The sequence below is a fragment of the Ambystoma mexicanum genome, chromosome 6p (genome assembly GCF_040938575.1).
Source record: "Ambystoma mexicanum isolate Mex_15411 chromosome 6p, UKY_AmexF1_1, whole genome shotgun sequence".
In the NCBI taxonomy this organism is placed as follows: Eukaryota; Metazoa; Chordata; class Amphibia; order Caudata; family Ambystomatidae; genus Ambystoma; species Ambystoma mexicanum.
In genome coordinates, this window is record NC_090935.1 from 655,197,547 (window position 1) to 655,213,818 (window position 16,272).

The 16,272-nt window shown below is 50.7% G+C and overlaps 1 protein-coding gene across 5 annotated transcripts in view; it reads right to left on the bottom strand.

Annotated features, from left to right (window-relative positions):
* BDP1 (BDP1 general transcription factor IIIB subunit) overlaps positions 1–16,272 on the bottom strand; it is a 2,223,165-nt gene that overhangs the window by 1,380,510 nt on the left and 826,383 nt on the right. For all 5 annotated transcript variants that reach the window (XM_069627521.1, XM_069627519.1, XM_069627520.1 and 2 more), the window contains one exon: positions 10,899–11,044. In XM_069627521.1, coding sequence (XP_069483622.1) covers positions 10,899–11,044 — 146 coding nt within the window. The remainder of the gene's footprint in view (positions 1–10,898; positions 11,045–16,272) is intronic.

Sequence of the window (16,272 nt, forward strand, 5' to 3'; positions counted from 1 at the left end):
TTGAGGCGAGCGAGCTGGAGATGATCTATCAAGATAAGGAATATGTCGGAGGACACAATCCCTTTGAAATAAAAGTATTACCAGAATCCCGGAAGAGCTGCAGCGGAGGCAACTTTCTGGCTGGCATCTATGAAGAACACCAGTAGACGAGATCCAGACCAAGGTTCGAAGACCAGAGGTTTTTGGACAGTGGTTGAAGTGTACAAAAAGAAGTAGTGGAACTATGTTCCCTGCTGGCCTGCCCCCGCTTCTTACAAATCCCACCACCACACCCCCTGCCACGCGTAATCCAAACCCCCAAACTAACAGACCTGCCGTTTAAGGGAATGTTCAGAGCACTGAAATGCAAGTTTCAACTTCTTGCACTTTTATTTTAAAAGTAAACAATTCCGGAACAATATCTTTTTAAAATTAAAATAAAGGAACAACTTTTTTGTAAATGAAGAGGAGCAATGCTCCCATCCGCTCCCGCCCACTTAGACCACTGTTTTTGGAAGAGCCAAGCCATGATGTAGTCTATTTCACGATCATGGGTTGGAAAAGAACTGCAGACGAAGACCCCAGAGAACTGGGCTGCAATGGAACAGAAGTCAAAGACAACTAGGATGTGGACCAGGCTGTTTTAAGAGGCTGTGATAAGCAAATAGTTGTGATTTCAGATATGTTAGAGGGTTGGGTGTTGGTTTTGGTTAATGTGCTGGTTCCTGTAGCGTGGTCGGACACCAGAGTCCTTGGAGATGGCTTGGCGAAGACAATTCTATAGCAAAGTTGGAAGACCCCCCCGAACATAACCCACAAAAAGGCAATACTGACAGAAGCAAAAGAAGCACAAAGGTGACATTTTCAAAAAGGTCATAAAAACGTACCAGTTTGGACAAAGGACTACAGCATAAGGCACAGAAAGGTCCCTCAAGGAAGGACAGCTACAACGGTCTAGTACACAATATCCCACAAAGGAGCAGGCACTTGCAAATAGCAGCAACAAAGCCAATTTATTATCAGCAGAGGCAATAGGGACTCGTAGCTCTGCTCCAGTTAGTATCACAGCCCAGGAACGTCTAGAGAAGCACACAAAGCTGCAATACAGAGGGTCCAGATGTCCCCACTGGATCAGGTGGAGAAAGAGGATGAAGCAAGGTTCACAAAGATGGAGCGAGGAAGACTTAAATCTCAACCGGTGCAGAAGTTGGCAGCACAGGCAACAACAAAGATCTTCAGTGAAGTCTCATTTACACCAGATAAATAGTTGGAAGAAGCCCCATGTAGGTTCTGGCAAATGTTACCCCCACAGATCTATGTATACATCGACATGGTTTGCCACCAACATTTAGAATGATGCACGTATACATCATTCAAAGTTTTGTCATCCATCAACAATCAAAGAAGTGAATGCCAGTCCACCTCCACTTCCGAAAGCGCACTCAACGATTTTCACTGATTTGCTTGGGAGACTCATCCAGACTACATTGAACCAGAGAACCCTCACAGTTCAGTCAGAGCTTGTGGGGATGGGTGGGGTTTGGAGGAAGGGGGTGAAGCGACAAAGAACTACCACAAAAAATAGTCAGGTCACAGGTATTAAACAACTTGGCAGTCATTTTTCTCCTTTGCAGGGGGCAAACAGCTACAAATGCCCCAAAATAAGGCTATACACATTGATGTGACCAAAATAAAAGTACTTAGCTACCACTGCCATGTGACCAGACACCTTGTTTAGAAAACTCAATGACAAAAATTGGCTTCTTTGGAAGTACATTTCCTCAGGTGGCTTTATGGGCTACCACGGCAAGCACATCAAAAAGAACAAGTTACTTACCCCTCGTAACGTTCTTTGGACTGGATGTTCCTCCAACGTATTCCTCATCTTTGACATGTAATGTCCAGCTTCGGCTGCTTTGGAAAAATATTCGGCAGAGGGTGCCCTGCGTCGATGGCATTGAGTCGATGTCCCCTAGAAGGCCTCCGTCGAGGGTGACATCATGGGATGTTATAAGTAGCACGCACAGCGCCTGTTTGCCTCAGTTCTGTTTTTCCCCTCCTAGTGCAGCAGAAGTGCCCAGAAATCCGGGCAGGACAGAGCTCAGCCTTGTTGGAACGAAACCTGCAATAGCATGGGAATTCAAGAGAGGGCTAGGTTGGGAGGGCAATGAAGAATACGCTGGAGGAACATCCAGTCGAAAGAACGTTACCAGGGTTAAGTAACTTGTTCTTCGAATGGATTGGGTCCTCCAACGCATTCCTCATCTTTGAAAAAGACTCCCAAAGCAGTATCCATCATAGGAGGAAGGTGAAGAATTTAGACATTGAGAATTTTCAAAGGGCAGAGTAAAGAACTGCCTTCCCAAAAGCAACATCCTGAGCATGGGAAGCATTCAGAGAGTAATGCTTGTCAAACGTGTGTATTGATGACCACGTTGCCACCTCACAGATGTTTTTAAAAGGAACTGCCCTCTGCAGGGCTGTCGAAGTGGCCATGCCTCTGGTCGAATGAGCATGCAAGCCCACAGGAGGGTACTTGCCTGCCAGCCTGTAACATTCAGAAATCGTGAGGCTGATCCACCTAGACAAGGTCTGTTTAGAAACAGCCTGGCCTAGTCTGTGTCCTGTATACGCTACAAAGAGTTGGTCGTCCACTCTCAATTTGGAAATTCTGCAAATATAAAAGTTGAGTGCTCTCCTGGGGTCCAACCTATGCAGCCTTTCCTCTTCCTTACTAGGATATGGAGGAGGATAGAAGGCCGGCAGTACAATTTTCTGACTTAAGTGAAAGTCCGATACAACCTTAGGCAGGAAGGAGGGTTTCACCCTCAACACAACCCTGTCCTTGTGGAATATAGTAAAGGGTGGCTTGGAAACAAGCGCTTGCAACCCGCTCACTCTACGTGCAGATGTAATAGCAACAATACAATTGTCTTGAAGGTTAACAACCTCAATGGACATAAGTGCAAGGATTCAAATGGGGTACCCATCAAGAATTTCAAAACCAGGTTGAGGTCCCAAACCGGAACCTGAAATGTAGAAGGCAGGAACACATTTGTGAGCCCTTTTAGAAACTGAGGGACCAGAGGGAATTTGAAATAGGAGCATTCCTCTGATGAGAAAAGCGCTGCCAGGTAATCCTTAATGGTTCCAACCTGAAGACCTTTGTGTGCGAATGAAAGCAGAAAGTATAGAACATCCAGGGTTGTACACTGAAACGGATCAACATTCTTGTCTCTGCACCAGTCGCAAAACCTATTGCAACGGCGATACAGAGACTTTGTTGCAGGGCATCTGGCCGAAATCAACCTACCTCAACCTTTCAGAAACCGATGAAGGTTGAAAGTGTTGCCCTCTGGATGGAGAACCCGACCCTCCTCTCGTGAGAGAAGATCCTCTCTTTGTGTAAGACATGTCGGAGGACAGATCGACGTCCAGAAGGTCCGGGTAGCACGTTCACATGGCCCAATCAAGGGCAATGAGGATCATGCGGCTCCTGAACCTCCTCAACCTCCTGATTACCTGAGGAATTACGGAGACTGGAGGAAATTTGTACAGTAGTGGGAATTCTCAATCCACCACTAACGTGTCCCCTAGAGCTCCTCTTGGAGGGGATTCCCTTGAGCAGTACAGCTCACACTTCCAGTTGACGTCGGTCGCGAACAGATCCACTTGAGGGGTTCCCCAAAGGGCAAGGATCTCTTGAAGCAATTCCTGAGCTAGCTCCCACTCGTGGGAGACAGTGTTCTGCCTGCTCAGAGTTTCTGCCACGTGTTCTCCTCCCCGGCCAGGTGAACTACCGATAGGGAGATTCCTTCTTGAATAGGCCAATACCAGAGCTGCACTGCCTCTCTGCACAGGGGTAGTGACCCTAATCCTCCTCTCTTGTTTGGGGTAGCGCATGGACACTGTTGTCTGTCATTATCAAGACATTCTTTCTCCGTACAGACGGCAGAAAAGCCTTCAGCGCTAGTCCGATTGCTCTCAGCTCCAAAAGATTGATGTGTAGTTTGGACTCCGATGGAGACCAACAACCGCTAGCAGTCAAATTGTTGGCGTGAGCTCCCCACCCAGTGAGTGAGGCGTCCGTCACTACAGTTATCGCCGGCCATGGTTACCAAAAGTGTTCTCCCTTCAGAACATTTCCCTCGCAGGCCCACCACAGAAGATAGTGGGAGACACTGGTCGGAATGTGAAGGCGGTCCGACATCATCCTCATGAACTGGGATCATTGCGATCGGAGAGCCCAATGAAGAGATCTCATTCTCAGGCAGGTCTCTGGCACCAGGAAAATGTAGGATGCCATGAGGCCGAGCAACCTCAAGTATTCGAAGGCCGGAAGACTCTGGGCCTTCTGGAATTTTGTTACCATCTGGAGAATGTCTTGAGCCCTCACCTTGGGTGGCGAGCACTTTCCAAAGGATGTGTCTAATACAGTCCCGATGTACTGGAGCTGTTGGGAAGGTGTCGTATGGGACTTCTTGAAATTGAGGGAGAAGCCCAATCTGTGAAGAGTGTGGCAGGCAACGCTGAGTTGATCCAAGGCTTGTTCGGGTGAACGCGCCCTGATCAGCCAATCATCCAGGTTGGGGTTCACGTGAATCCCCCTCACCCGAGATGCACTGCCACCACCACCATCAGTTTGGTGAATACCCTCAGGGCACAGGTCAACTCGAATGGCAGGACTGATGGTGCGAGCCGCCAACAGCGAACCTCAGGTATTTCCTGTGCTTGAGATGGATTGGCACATGAAAATAAGCATCCTGAAGGTCCAATAACACCAACCAATCCTGAAGTTGGAGGGCCTGAAGGATCTGAGAAAGAGTGACTATCTTGAATTTGTCTTCCCTGAGGAACTTGTTCAAGTATCTCATGTCCAAGATGGGTCTCAGCCCCCCGTCGTCCTTGGTAATAAAAAAACATGGGGAATACCAACCCTTGTTCCTCTCTGCTACAGGCACTGGTTCTATAGCGCCTTTCTCTAGCAGGGTCAAAATTTCCTGCACAAGGAGCGGATCGGGAATCCTCAAAGAGTGTTTCCCCGGTGGATTGGTCTGAGGCTTCTTTACAAAAGGGAAGGCAGTAGCCGTGGGCCATTGTCGCATCTGAAGTAATGTCTCGCCATTCTTCTAGTTATTGACACAGTCTGCCCCCCACTGGAGAACTGTGACTGAAGGCCTCACAGCAGTTTTGAAGCGGCTGTTGCAGAGGCCGATGGTAAAGAGATTACTATTTGAGCTGACTTGGCACCTCTACCTCGTCCACCACGAGGAAACATTTGTTGGCCTCTTTGACTGGCCATTCCTCTCACCCTTCCAAATGAGTAGTAGCGAAAAGATCTACCCCTTCAAGGTTGTCCGCTAGGACGAAAATGCTGAGGTTGCCCAACAACGGCGCCTAATGACTTGGCGGCCGCCTTAGGGGTCTGCAACTTCTCAAGGCTCTCGTCAGCCTTGCTGCCAAAAAGATGAGACCCGTCAAATGGCATGTTTAGAAGTCGAGCCTGCACATCAGGTGCAAAACCCGTCTTCGCAACCACGCAAACTTGCGTATCACAGCGCTCGTAGCCATGGATCTGCTGATGCTATCTGCAGAATCCAACCCAGACTGGAGGGACTCACACATGGCTTCCTTGCCGTGCTTAATAGCCAGAAGGACGTCCCTCTCATCCCCTTCGGGAATATGTTCTGCCGCCATAGAGATGCACTCCCACAGAGTGCATGAAGATTTTGCAAGGGCACAAGTAGAGTTAGCTGATTTCAACACCATACTCCCCGCCGAAAATACCTTCCACGCCTATCCATCTACGCGCTTATCGTCCTGATCAGGAGGGATAGTAAGGTACGCGGCCTCTTTCGGGGTTAGCCGTAGCTGCCTGGACCACCAATCTCTCGAGAGTGGGGAGTGTGGATAGGTAGCCGGGGTCGCTACTGGAGGGGCAATATTTCCTAGTAAGAGACTTGTCAACCGTGGGATTAGTTTGCGGGGTCTCCCAATTCCCGGCCACAATTTTTTGAAGAGCCACATGGAAAGGTAACAAGATCCGTAGGTGGACCCCTGTCCAAAATGTCTGTAAGATCATCCTGATCATAATATGTTGGAGGTCTAGACCAGCCCAGATATTCAACCACCTTAGACATAAAGTGTCTATACAAGGAGTCGGCATGCAGCCCTGGTTCTGGCTTGCTGAACTCCAGCTCAGGAGAGGTACCAATACCACTAGCATTATGCAAAGTGTCACAAAGATCCTGCATCCTAATCTCTTATGAAATGAGGCATTTGGGCACATTAGGAGTACCATACTGGAGTCCAAAAGGGGCATACCTCCTCATCCGAACGCAGCTCCTCCTCAAAACTGGAAGTGAGGTTCCTGAAAAAATCCTTTTTCGGAAGAGACACAGATTTTCTCTGGGATGAAACCCAGAGGCCTCAACATCTTCAAAGGCGTCTACTTTGATTAAGCCACAGCATTCCTTGGACACTTCGACGAGGACAAAGAGTGGCGGGAACCACTACCAGACCTTGAACGATTGGCCTACTTCCGCCAAGGAGCGTTGCCTCTCGACTTATCGCTCGAAGGCCCAGCAGGTCAGGATTTACAGGGTTTGGACACTTTGCCTACCTGAAGCTTCTCCTTTCGTTTCCCGCAAGGCCTTCCCTTTCCTGGATTGACACTTGGAGCACGTATCCGTCTCGTGGCCTTCGCCCAGGCACCACAGACAGACTCGATGCAGATCCGTAATGGACATCTTGGAACCGCACTCCTTACATTTCTTGAACCCGGAACCAGGGGTCGTCAGAGTAGAAGACAAAGACATAGTCGAAAAGCGAAGAGCAAATTCTTCACAAGTACGAGGCACGCTGAGTTTCTCACGAAGCAAACACATTTGCGGAAAAATGGAACTGAGGCCAAAGGGCACTGTGTGTGCTACTTATAACATCCAATGACGTCGCCCTCGACGGAGGCCTTCGATGGACATCGACTCAGGGCGCCCTCTGCCGAATACTTTTTTCCGAAGCAGCCGAAGCTGGACATTACATGTCAAAGATGAGGAATACATTGGAGGACACAATCCATTTGAAATGTAGTTTTCACTTTCAATGAGGCTTTTCATAAAGCCTTACTGTTGGCAAGGAAAGGTTCAGGATACCAGAAAGCGAGCAAGAAGACTGGGTGACTATCAAAGATAGTAACTAGGCCACCAAAAAAGAATTTATGACCTACAAATTCCCATAAAAGGGGGACTCTTCACCTGCACCTCTAACAATCGCTTTGACAAGGCCCAAAGCCTCATGGAAAATTTCATACAAAACATTTGAGTCTTGAAAATGGGTGTTCTTTGCATTGTATAGACTCAAAAAAAGGAAACCATGCTTTCGAGCCAAATCTCACGACTTCCATATTAAAGATTTTCTGCATACACAAAGCCCTCACCTGGAACTGGTGCAAACTGCAAAACTGTAAAACACCATATCAGGAAAACTGATGTTTGCTTCTGAAAATGAATCTATATATTCCGACCTGCGCAATAGATCGGTTATAGCATCAACTGTCTCATCCATCATCCTGCTACTACCATATTGGAGAGGAAACAAAAACATTGCATTACAGCTGGAATGACCATTCACTGTTATTCAAGATAAATAAAAATATGGCTAGGTAGATTGATCAACACAGACCTCGGAGACCACAACCCCCAGAACTGCAGAATGCCGCCGCCACCACCACCACATACCCCAAGAGACCAGACCTTAAAAAGCTCCAAGAGATCAGAATTGGATGCCCCAGAACTCGGAGACCAGATCCCAGACCTCCCATAAACTTCTGATTTTCTTAAAGGGGCCTGGACCTCCCTGACCAGTCTCCTCCAGCATCTCTACCAGCACTTGCCCTCGGGCACCCTTCCCAGACTTATCTGGTCCACCCCGTTCCACTGCACTTATCCTCCCTCCCCTTCCTTCTCCCCCAGCACTTGCCCACCCCATGGGCCCTCACTCCTGCACGTCACCCCCATGCCCCCTTTCCAGCCCTTCTCATTACTTCCACCCGCCCCCGGCACTTCCTTGTCTTTGTAATTGCACGGTAAGAATGTTACAAGGCCTAGCCCAATTGTTTGGAGAGAGCGAGATCTTGAGAGAGAGAGAGCGAGCTTCGGGGGGGGGCGGTAGAGAGACCAAGCCCTGGGGGGGAGGGGGAGAGACCAAGCCCGGGGAGGGAGGGGGAAGAGACCAAGCCCGGGGAGGGAGGGGGAAGAGACCAAGCCCGGGGAGGGAGGGGGAAGAGAGACCAAGCCCGGGGAGGGAGGGGGAAGAGAGACCAAGCCCGGGGAGGGAGGGGGAAGAGAGACCAAGCCCGGGGAGGGAGGGGGAAGAGAGACCAAGCCCGGGGAGGGAGGGGGAAGAGAGACCAAGCCCGGGGAGGGAGGGGGAAGAGAGACCAAGCCCGGGGAGGGAGGGGGAAGAGAGACCAAGCCCGGGGAGGGAGGGGGAAGAGAGACCAAGCCCGGGGAGGGAGGGGGAAGAGAGACCAAGCCCGGAGAAGGAGGGGGAAGAGAGACCAAGCCCGGAGAAGGAGGGGGAAGAGAGACCAAGCCCGGAGAGGGAGGGGGAAGAGAGACCAAGCCCGGGGAGGGAGGGGGTGGGCAGAGACCAGGCCCCGGGGGCGGGGGGGCAGAGACCAGGCCCCGGGGGCGGGGGGGCAGAGACCAGGCCCCGGGGGCGGGGGGGCAGAGACCAGGCCCCGGGGGCGGGGGGGCAGAGACCAGGCCCCGGGGGCGGGGGGGCAGAGACCAGGCCCCGGGGGCGGGGGGGCAGAGACCAGGCCCCGGGGGCGGGGGGGCAGAGACCAGGCCCCGGGGGCGGGGGGGCAGAGACCAGGCCCCGGGGGCGGGGGGGGGGGTGGAGAGAGAGACCAGGCCCCAGGAAGGGGGGGGTGGGGAGAGACCAGGCCCCAGGAAGGGGGGGGGGGGGAGACCAGGCACCAGGAAGAGGGGGGGGGGGGGAGACCAGGCCCCAGGAAGAGGGGGGGGGGGGGAGGACCAGGCCCCAGGAAGGGGGGGGAGGACCAGGCCCCAGGAAGGGGGGGGAGGACCAGGCCCCAGGAAGGGGGCGAGAGACCCCAGGCCCAAGTGGGGGGGGGGGGTGAGAGAGACCAGGACCCGGGGGGGGTGGAGGGGGCGAGAGAGACCAGGCCCCGGTGGGGGGGGGGGTGAGAGACCAGGCCCTGGGGGGGGGGTGAGAGACCAGGCCCAGGGGGGGGGTGAGAGACCAGGCCCAGGGGGGGGGGGGGTGAGAGACCAGGCCCAGGGGGGGGGGGGTGAGAGACCAGGCCCAGGGGGGGGGGTGAGAGACCAGGCCCCGGGGGGGGGGGTGAGAGACCAGGCCCCGGGGGGGGGGTGAGAGACCAGGCCCCCGGGGGGGTGAGAGACCAGGCCCTGGGGGGGTGAGAGACCAGGCCCAGGGGGGGGTGCTTGAGAGACCAGGCCCCCCTTGAAAGACCAGGCCCCGTGGGGGGGGGGGGGGGGGGTCTTGGGCCAGGTCCCGGGGAGGGGGGGGGGAACAGGTCCTGGGGAGGGGGGGAGCAAGAGAGACCAGGCCCCGGGGGAGGTTGGGGGGGGGCGATGAGAGACCAGGTCCCGGGGGGGGGGGGGAGGTGGAAGAGAGTCCAGGCCCCAGGTGGGGGGGGCGGGGGAAGGGGGGAGGGCGAGATAGTCCAGGCCCCGGTGTGGGGGTGGGAGCGAGAGAGACCAGGCCACGGTGGGGGGGTGGGAGCGAGAGAGATCATACCCCCGTTGGGGGGTGGGGAGGGGAGATGAGACCATGCCCCGGTGGGGGGGCCAGGCCCCGGGGGGGGGGGTTCAACCCTTACCCGGGGGGGGTCAGACCAGGCCCTGGGGGGGGGGAAGAGACCAGGCACCCGGGGGGATGGGGAGAGATCAGGCCCCCTGGGGGGTGGGGAGAGACCAGGCCCCCCGGGGGGGGGGGGTGTGGGGAGAGTCCAGGCCCTGGGGGGTTGGGGGGGCAGAGGCCAGACCCTGGAGATGACAGTCCCTGAAAGGGAGGGACTAACAGGGGTGAGAGTTGCACACTACACTCAAGAGCCTATCCGAGAAAGAACAGACCAGACCACAAAGTGGAGTTAAAGTACAAATCGGTTCACACTAGAAATACAAAACCTCACACCTTGAGACCCAATCAGACCGGCTGCCTCTCCCCCCGCCCCCCGCCCCACCCCTGGGAGGAGACCAGAGCAAACTAAATCATACCAACGGCAAATATCGCCCTGTCCCACTGAGAAGAGAGTAAACCAAACCTTCAGAGATCCGACCCCAGGAAGGCAAAGCCAAACAACAGGGACTATGCCAGAGCCAAACAACAGGGACCCTGCCAGATCCAAACAACAGGGACCCTACCAGAGCCAAACACCAGGGACCGACCCTGCCAAAGACCAGGGACCCTGCCAGAGCCAAAGAACAGGGACCCTGCCAGAGGCAAACACCAGGGACTCCACCAGAGACTAGCCCTTCACCAGAGATTCCATCCTCCCAGACCCCTCCAAAGACTTCACTAGCTGACACCCCAGAGACCAGGCTCTGGATTTTAGTGCATTTAAGCACATTTTTGGGGGGTTAGCTTTTTTGTGCTGCAACCATAACATCATTTTAACCAAATCCGTTTTCAATGATACATAGAAGTAGAAAGAGTGACTGAGTGGCCATGAAAAAAAGTGAGAAATATGGAGAGAGAGAAATACGGAGAGAGAGAAATACGGAGAGAGAGAAATACGGAGAGAGAGAAATACGGAGAGAGAGAAATACGGAGAGAGAGAAATACGGAGAGAGAGAAATACGGAGGGACAGTGGGGGCAAGCAAGAGCACAAGAGATTGAGTGAGGAAGCTAGTGAGGGAGACCGTCTTACCTAGGCATTTTTGTTGCAGAGATGTCTTGAACACGATTTTCTGGAGCTGCACTACATACTTTGACCTCTGACCTATCTGACGTAGCTAAACATGTGTCTTCTTGGTGCAGCTGTGACTCGTCAGATTGTATAGGACTTTGCTCATCCTTAAACAACAAAATAACATTGCAAGTTAAACTAAAGTGTTGCAAAAACTACCCCATCTGCACCAGAGCCTCCAACAAAAAGATAACAAAATAATCATAGGACAGATATGGCAAAGATGGCAAAGGCAGGTTATGCGCTTCCAGGTTGTAGAGCACATGAAAATGCCACAACTGCTCTGGAAATTATTCATAGTCACCCACCCCCAAAATGGTAGCGCCTTGTAAATATAACAGGATACATAATTAAAAAGGACAACCAGAATACTGGGGTCTCCAATTAGGTTTTCATTCAGCAATTAAATCTGATCTGGACAATAATGTTCTCCTCTTAGACCATATTCTTTTCTGGCTATGTCCATTATCCATTTAAGTGATTGCAAACTAGGCAGCATTGTAATCAACAGAATATCTATACATTAACACAGAAAAAACCAGTTTGTTAAAATCACTTCTTACATGACGACACTCTGCCTTGGAATTTCAGAATCTGATTTGCTAGTAGCCCTAGATCAATGCTGAGAGTGAGGGATTTTACTGGCAACGCCCTGTGAGGAAGTCCCAGTCTGGTTCATGTACATCCAGAGCGGTAACCAGTGATAAAAGACCCACCCCATCAGGATGGAGACAGAAGGCTGCTTGACAACCAGGCCTAAAAATGTGATAGTTGGTTTTGAAGCCTCTTGTTTAGGGACTTGTTCGGGTTTGCTCCAAATCGGTTGTTCCCACAAAAGGACATGTCCAGATCTTTTCACCTGGACATTGGGGACGAATCTAGAAGTCTTCATTCTTAAGTGCCTCCTCAGGACTGACCAGTGCCCAGGGCTTGCACCACACAATCAAGACATGTCTAAGCCAGATTGTAATGTCTGCTATACTGCCACCTTGCTGTACTTCACCAAGGAACTAAAGCCCTTTTTCATCTCCTCTGTAGACAAGTTGCCTGCTCCACCAGAGATGACAAGCGACAGTTCAAATGAGTGCAAAATGCATTAATGGCCCTTACGGCAAGGCTGCCAAACATTAGGAGTTTGTGGAGGAAGGAATCCATTAGAAATGTGAACCCAGGAAAATCTCAGACAGACATCGGCAGAAGTCCCCATCATTGGCCTTCCCGAGCAGTCAACTGTGTCCACAACGATCATTAAAATAGGTTTCCTGAGCGTCTGCTACAGGTGGTGCTTAAATTATGCATGACTTCTCCAATTACTGTTTCACACCAATGAAAATGTCAAGGTTTTGGGTCCCCTCAGGACATTAGCCAACAGTGTAAAGAAAAACCACAATGTAAGGCCATGTTGCAAGACCAGTCAGAGCAAAGTTGTTGGTGGAGCGAGCTGGTATGAGAAACCCGAGGGTATCCTCACACCATCCTCTCACAAACTCCCCTTGAATTGGGGTTGTTTTACTGTGGCAGAAATAACCGTGACGGAAATGACCGAATGAGAAATGTACATAATGCAAAATTGCTCGTACAATTCCCATTCAGTAATTCAATGTAAAACAAACCCAAATCTAAAGAACCCCTAAACCCCCTCCTTCCCACACCCCAACCCCCCTAGTTACCTTTCCTTCAGACTCGTTAGTCCCTGCAACGCCAGTTCCCTTTCACTTACGTGATCGGGAACCAGCGCCGCAGGGTCCTTCATTTTTTTCTTTGTTTAGTATAGTGAGCAGGGTGTTGCGGGAGACACCCCCGCAGCACCTGCAGCCTTTGGCTTTTTTTAAATTGTTTTATTTACCTACCCCACCCTAATATACATACCACAAAAAGTTCGACCCTTTTGTGGTATGTATATTTGGTCTTTTGGTGGGATAGGTAAATTGGATTCAGTCATTTTGGTGGGATCCCTCCCCTTGGATCCTCTTTTCAGGTGGCCAGAGAAAGCCCACCACTTTTGGATCCTGACCCTGGGGGTGGAGATGCGAGGGAGGATCACCTGGGTGGAGGGTCCTTGGGCATGGGGGAGAGGATATCCGCAGGCGAGACATGGTATCCCCCCTTTTCCTTGTGCAAACCAACTTTACCCTCCCCCTGCCTTTAGAGGCCGTTGCAAACCATCTCCCCTCATTTCCCATCATTCAGACCATTATGGTACTGGGACGAGGAAGAGGCGACTAAGAGTAGTGCACACTAACATAATTTCACTACTCTAGTACTGAGATGAGGAAGAGACCTGCATACTGTTGTAAGGGTCAGGCAATTCCAGAGTGCTCCATTAATTGTAGTCTGGCAATTGAGACCGTGGACTCACACCTGCAACCTGTCAAATGTTTGCAGGTGTATAAAAGGTGGAGCGGACATGTTTGTGAGAGAGACCAGAAGGAGAGAGGCCAGGCAGAGCATTGTGGGCCTGAGGGGAGAATCAGGGGAGGCGGCGGCAGAGTTGGGTCCTGCAGAAGAGCCAGGACGCTGGCAAGTACCCCCAAGAACCTGTGGAGCCCAGGCCAAGGCGGGCCGGAGAGGGCCACAGATGTGGCAGCCCCACTGATCGGGTGTCAACAGCAGGAGCTGCGGGCATGAAAGAGATCCGCAAGCTGCAAGTTACTGGCAGTGTCCGCGGGAAGCAATGGGAGTTGCCGGCAACCAGTAGAGAGAAGGCGAAGTGCGAGCGAAGCTCATAATCCAAAGAAACCATGTTGGCGGACCAGAAACAGAGAAAGCAGTCGCCCAGAGAAGACGCCAGGGACCGGTGAGTGAAAGGGACAGAGCACTCGTACCGGGTGCTCCTGGGGGCTGTTAGAAAGCCAAAGTCAATGCCAAATGAATGAAAGAGCATGTGTACGATGCAGTAAACCAAAAGCAATGGGGTGTGAGGAATAATATGGACAAGATTAACTGTGCAACAGAATAAAAGATCCAAAATCATTGTATACCGAACTAAATGAAAGCTTTTGACACAGCTATGAACAGATAGGTTTATGTGAAGTACACATACAGTATATTGAAAGCAAAGAACATGTATGAAAAGCAGTAAAAAGCAAGTATGGAATATTACTGAAAAGTATGAAATCAATGTGGTGAAGGAACGAGAGCACCACAAAGTTAACTTTATGGGAAAACACATTGTGGCAAAGTCAACAGACTGGCAAAGAGAAGAACACATTGCTACAAAGCCAAGAGGCTGGCAAGGAAAAGCCAAGTGAGTGCGAACCAGCAGAGAGGCACAAATACAGAAGAACCTGTGTGGGCTAGAAAGCCTAGGCTTCTCCTGGTTGCGTGACCTGTAATGGGTGGACTGTGTGGTCCGACAATTGCACCTAGACCAGGGATATCCTATTTGAGAAAGCCAAAGAACTATACCGAAAGCAAAGGCAAGTGGATGAAAGATTGCTGAAATGAAGCAGAAGAATGCAATTTGTATGAACTGTCAAGAAAGCAGAAGGAGTGAAAAGCTGACCTGGAACTGGTTTTGAATATTGAGAGATTGAAACTGAGAACAAGTTGGTAAGCTGCAAGCTGAAGTCTTGGGGAAGGGAACCCTGAGACCTTTTGCACGCTGTTGACGTCTTGAGGAAGGGAGCCTCATGGTCCTTTTTAGAACTTTGTTGGCTTCTTGGGGAAGGGAACCTCAAGACTTTGTGGAACTGTCTTACACTTGGGGAAGGAGAGCTGGAAAGTAAGCCAGGTCTGGGAGAAGCTCAGCACTTTATTTAGAACACTATTTATTTTATTGTTGACATCCCTACACATTGTTTAGCTTTAGTTGTTAGGGCAAGTATAGGTTTTGGAAACATACTGACAGACTTCAGTTGAACTTACCAACTCAGACTTTCCTTAGTTTCTTTAGGAAGGGAAATCCACCCATGCATAGGGCAAGTTACGCCTTCAACCATCCTGACTAAGTTAATAAAACGCTTTTTTAAAACTTTGAATATGTTGTGTGTATCTTACTTCATGCTGCCTTCCCACTGAAAGGAAGACAAGCATGTGCTAAAGCTAAGTCGTTGACTTTTTCAGGTTGAACACATCTGTGGCTGGCATGGACAGCTTTGAGGGAGCCATGTTGGCTCTATTGTGGGTGCCATATTAGGTAACAGATATACAAAAACACACCTGATGCACCTGGGTGACATGGGGCTGGAAAGTGATGTGACCTGGTGGGCTCCTTTTATAATCTTGGGAAGCGTGTGGTGCAATTAGCTGCAGAGGAGTGTTAAGTGTTAGTGAAAGTGTGCTTGAGGCACTGGTGCGATAAGAGGGGGAGCGCTGTGAGCCTCTGACATTTTTCACCTTTAATCAGTATCACCCACCACCAGAGAAAGGTGTACTAGTTATTTTTGTATTTTATTGAGTATTTATAACGCGCCTATACACAATGTGTTCCAGTTAGGAATGAAAGTTGAGAGGGTAAAATAGATTGACACTTGTGGGCCCATACAAGTTGGAAAGTGGAAAACAGCATGCCTGGGCCTCCTCTTAAACCCTGTGGTCTGTTTAATGAAGAGAACAGATAATTATGGTGTTATGCATTGGCCCAGAGAGATTGAATGTCCTGGTATTAGGCCAGAGAGATGTGCAGCAGTGCCCTGCAGCTAGTAAAGCTGGGGTGGTGAGCTTGTGAAAAGCAGGAGTGAAACTCGGGATGCAGTCAAAGTGGTTTTGTGGAAGCCCCATCTAATGGTGAATGTAGGAGGCATTGCTTCGCTTTGTGGGTGAGAAAGGGGATTAAGAAGAGCAGACAACCTAGTGTCTACATTCTCCCCGGCTAGTAACCGAAAGACATTTGATCTGAATTACAATGTTGATCCCTACAAATGTTTGCTTGCCTTCTTGGTTTTAGACTTCATGTTTTCTGTCAGAGGTACTTCTACCAAAGTCTCAATGTAGATTCAACTCCTCACCCATAGTAGCCCATGTGGCTAGCAGGGCAGACGTGCTCCTTGAGTACACTTATTTAATCCCTGGGCAAGTTCTCTCAGACAGAAAGTGTGTTGGATAGTAGGCTATTGGAAGCTAAACATAGGGTCAGCAATCAGTGGCGGGATGGATAAATATCCAGATGGTTATGGTTTGGTGGACCTCCAAACACATTCCTCTAGGAGTAGAGTAAGTAGGTCCAAGGCTATGGTGTCCAGACTAAAATACTACCTGTTAGGAGCTGAGGAAAGCAGATAGGCAGGGAGTTACTCCTGACTATGTTAAGAGTTTGGAAGATTTTCGTGAGCTCTTGAGACATGAGCGCAAATGGCCCAAATAATGTTAAAATGTGTTAGCAAGTTCAACACCA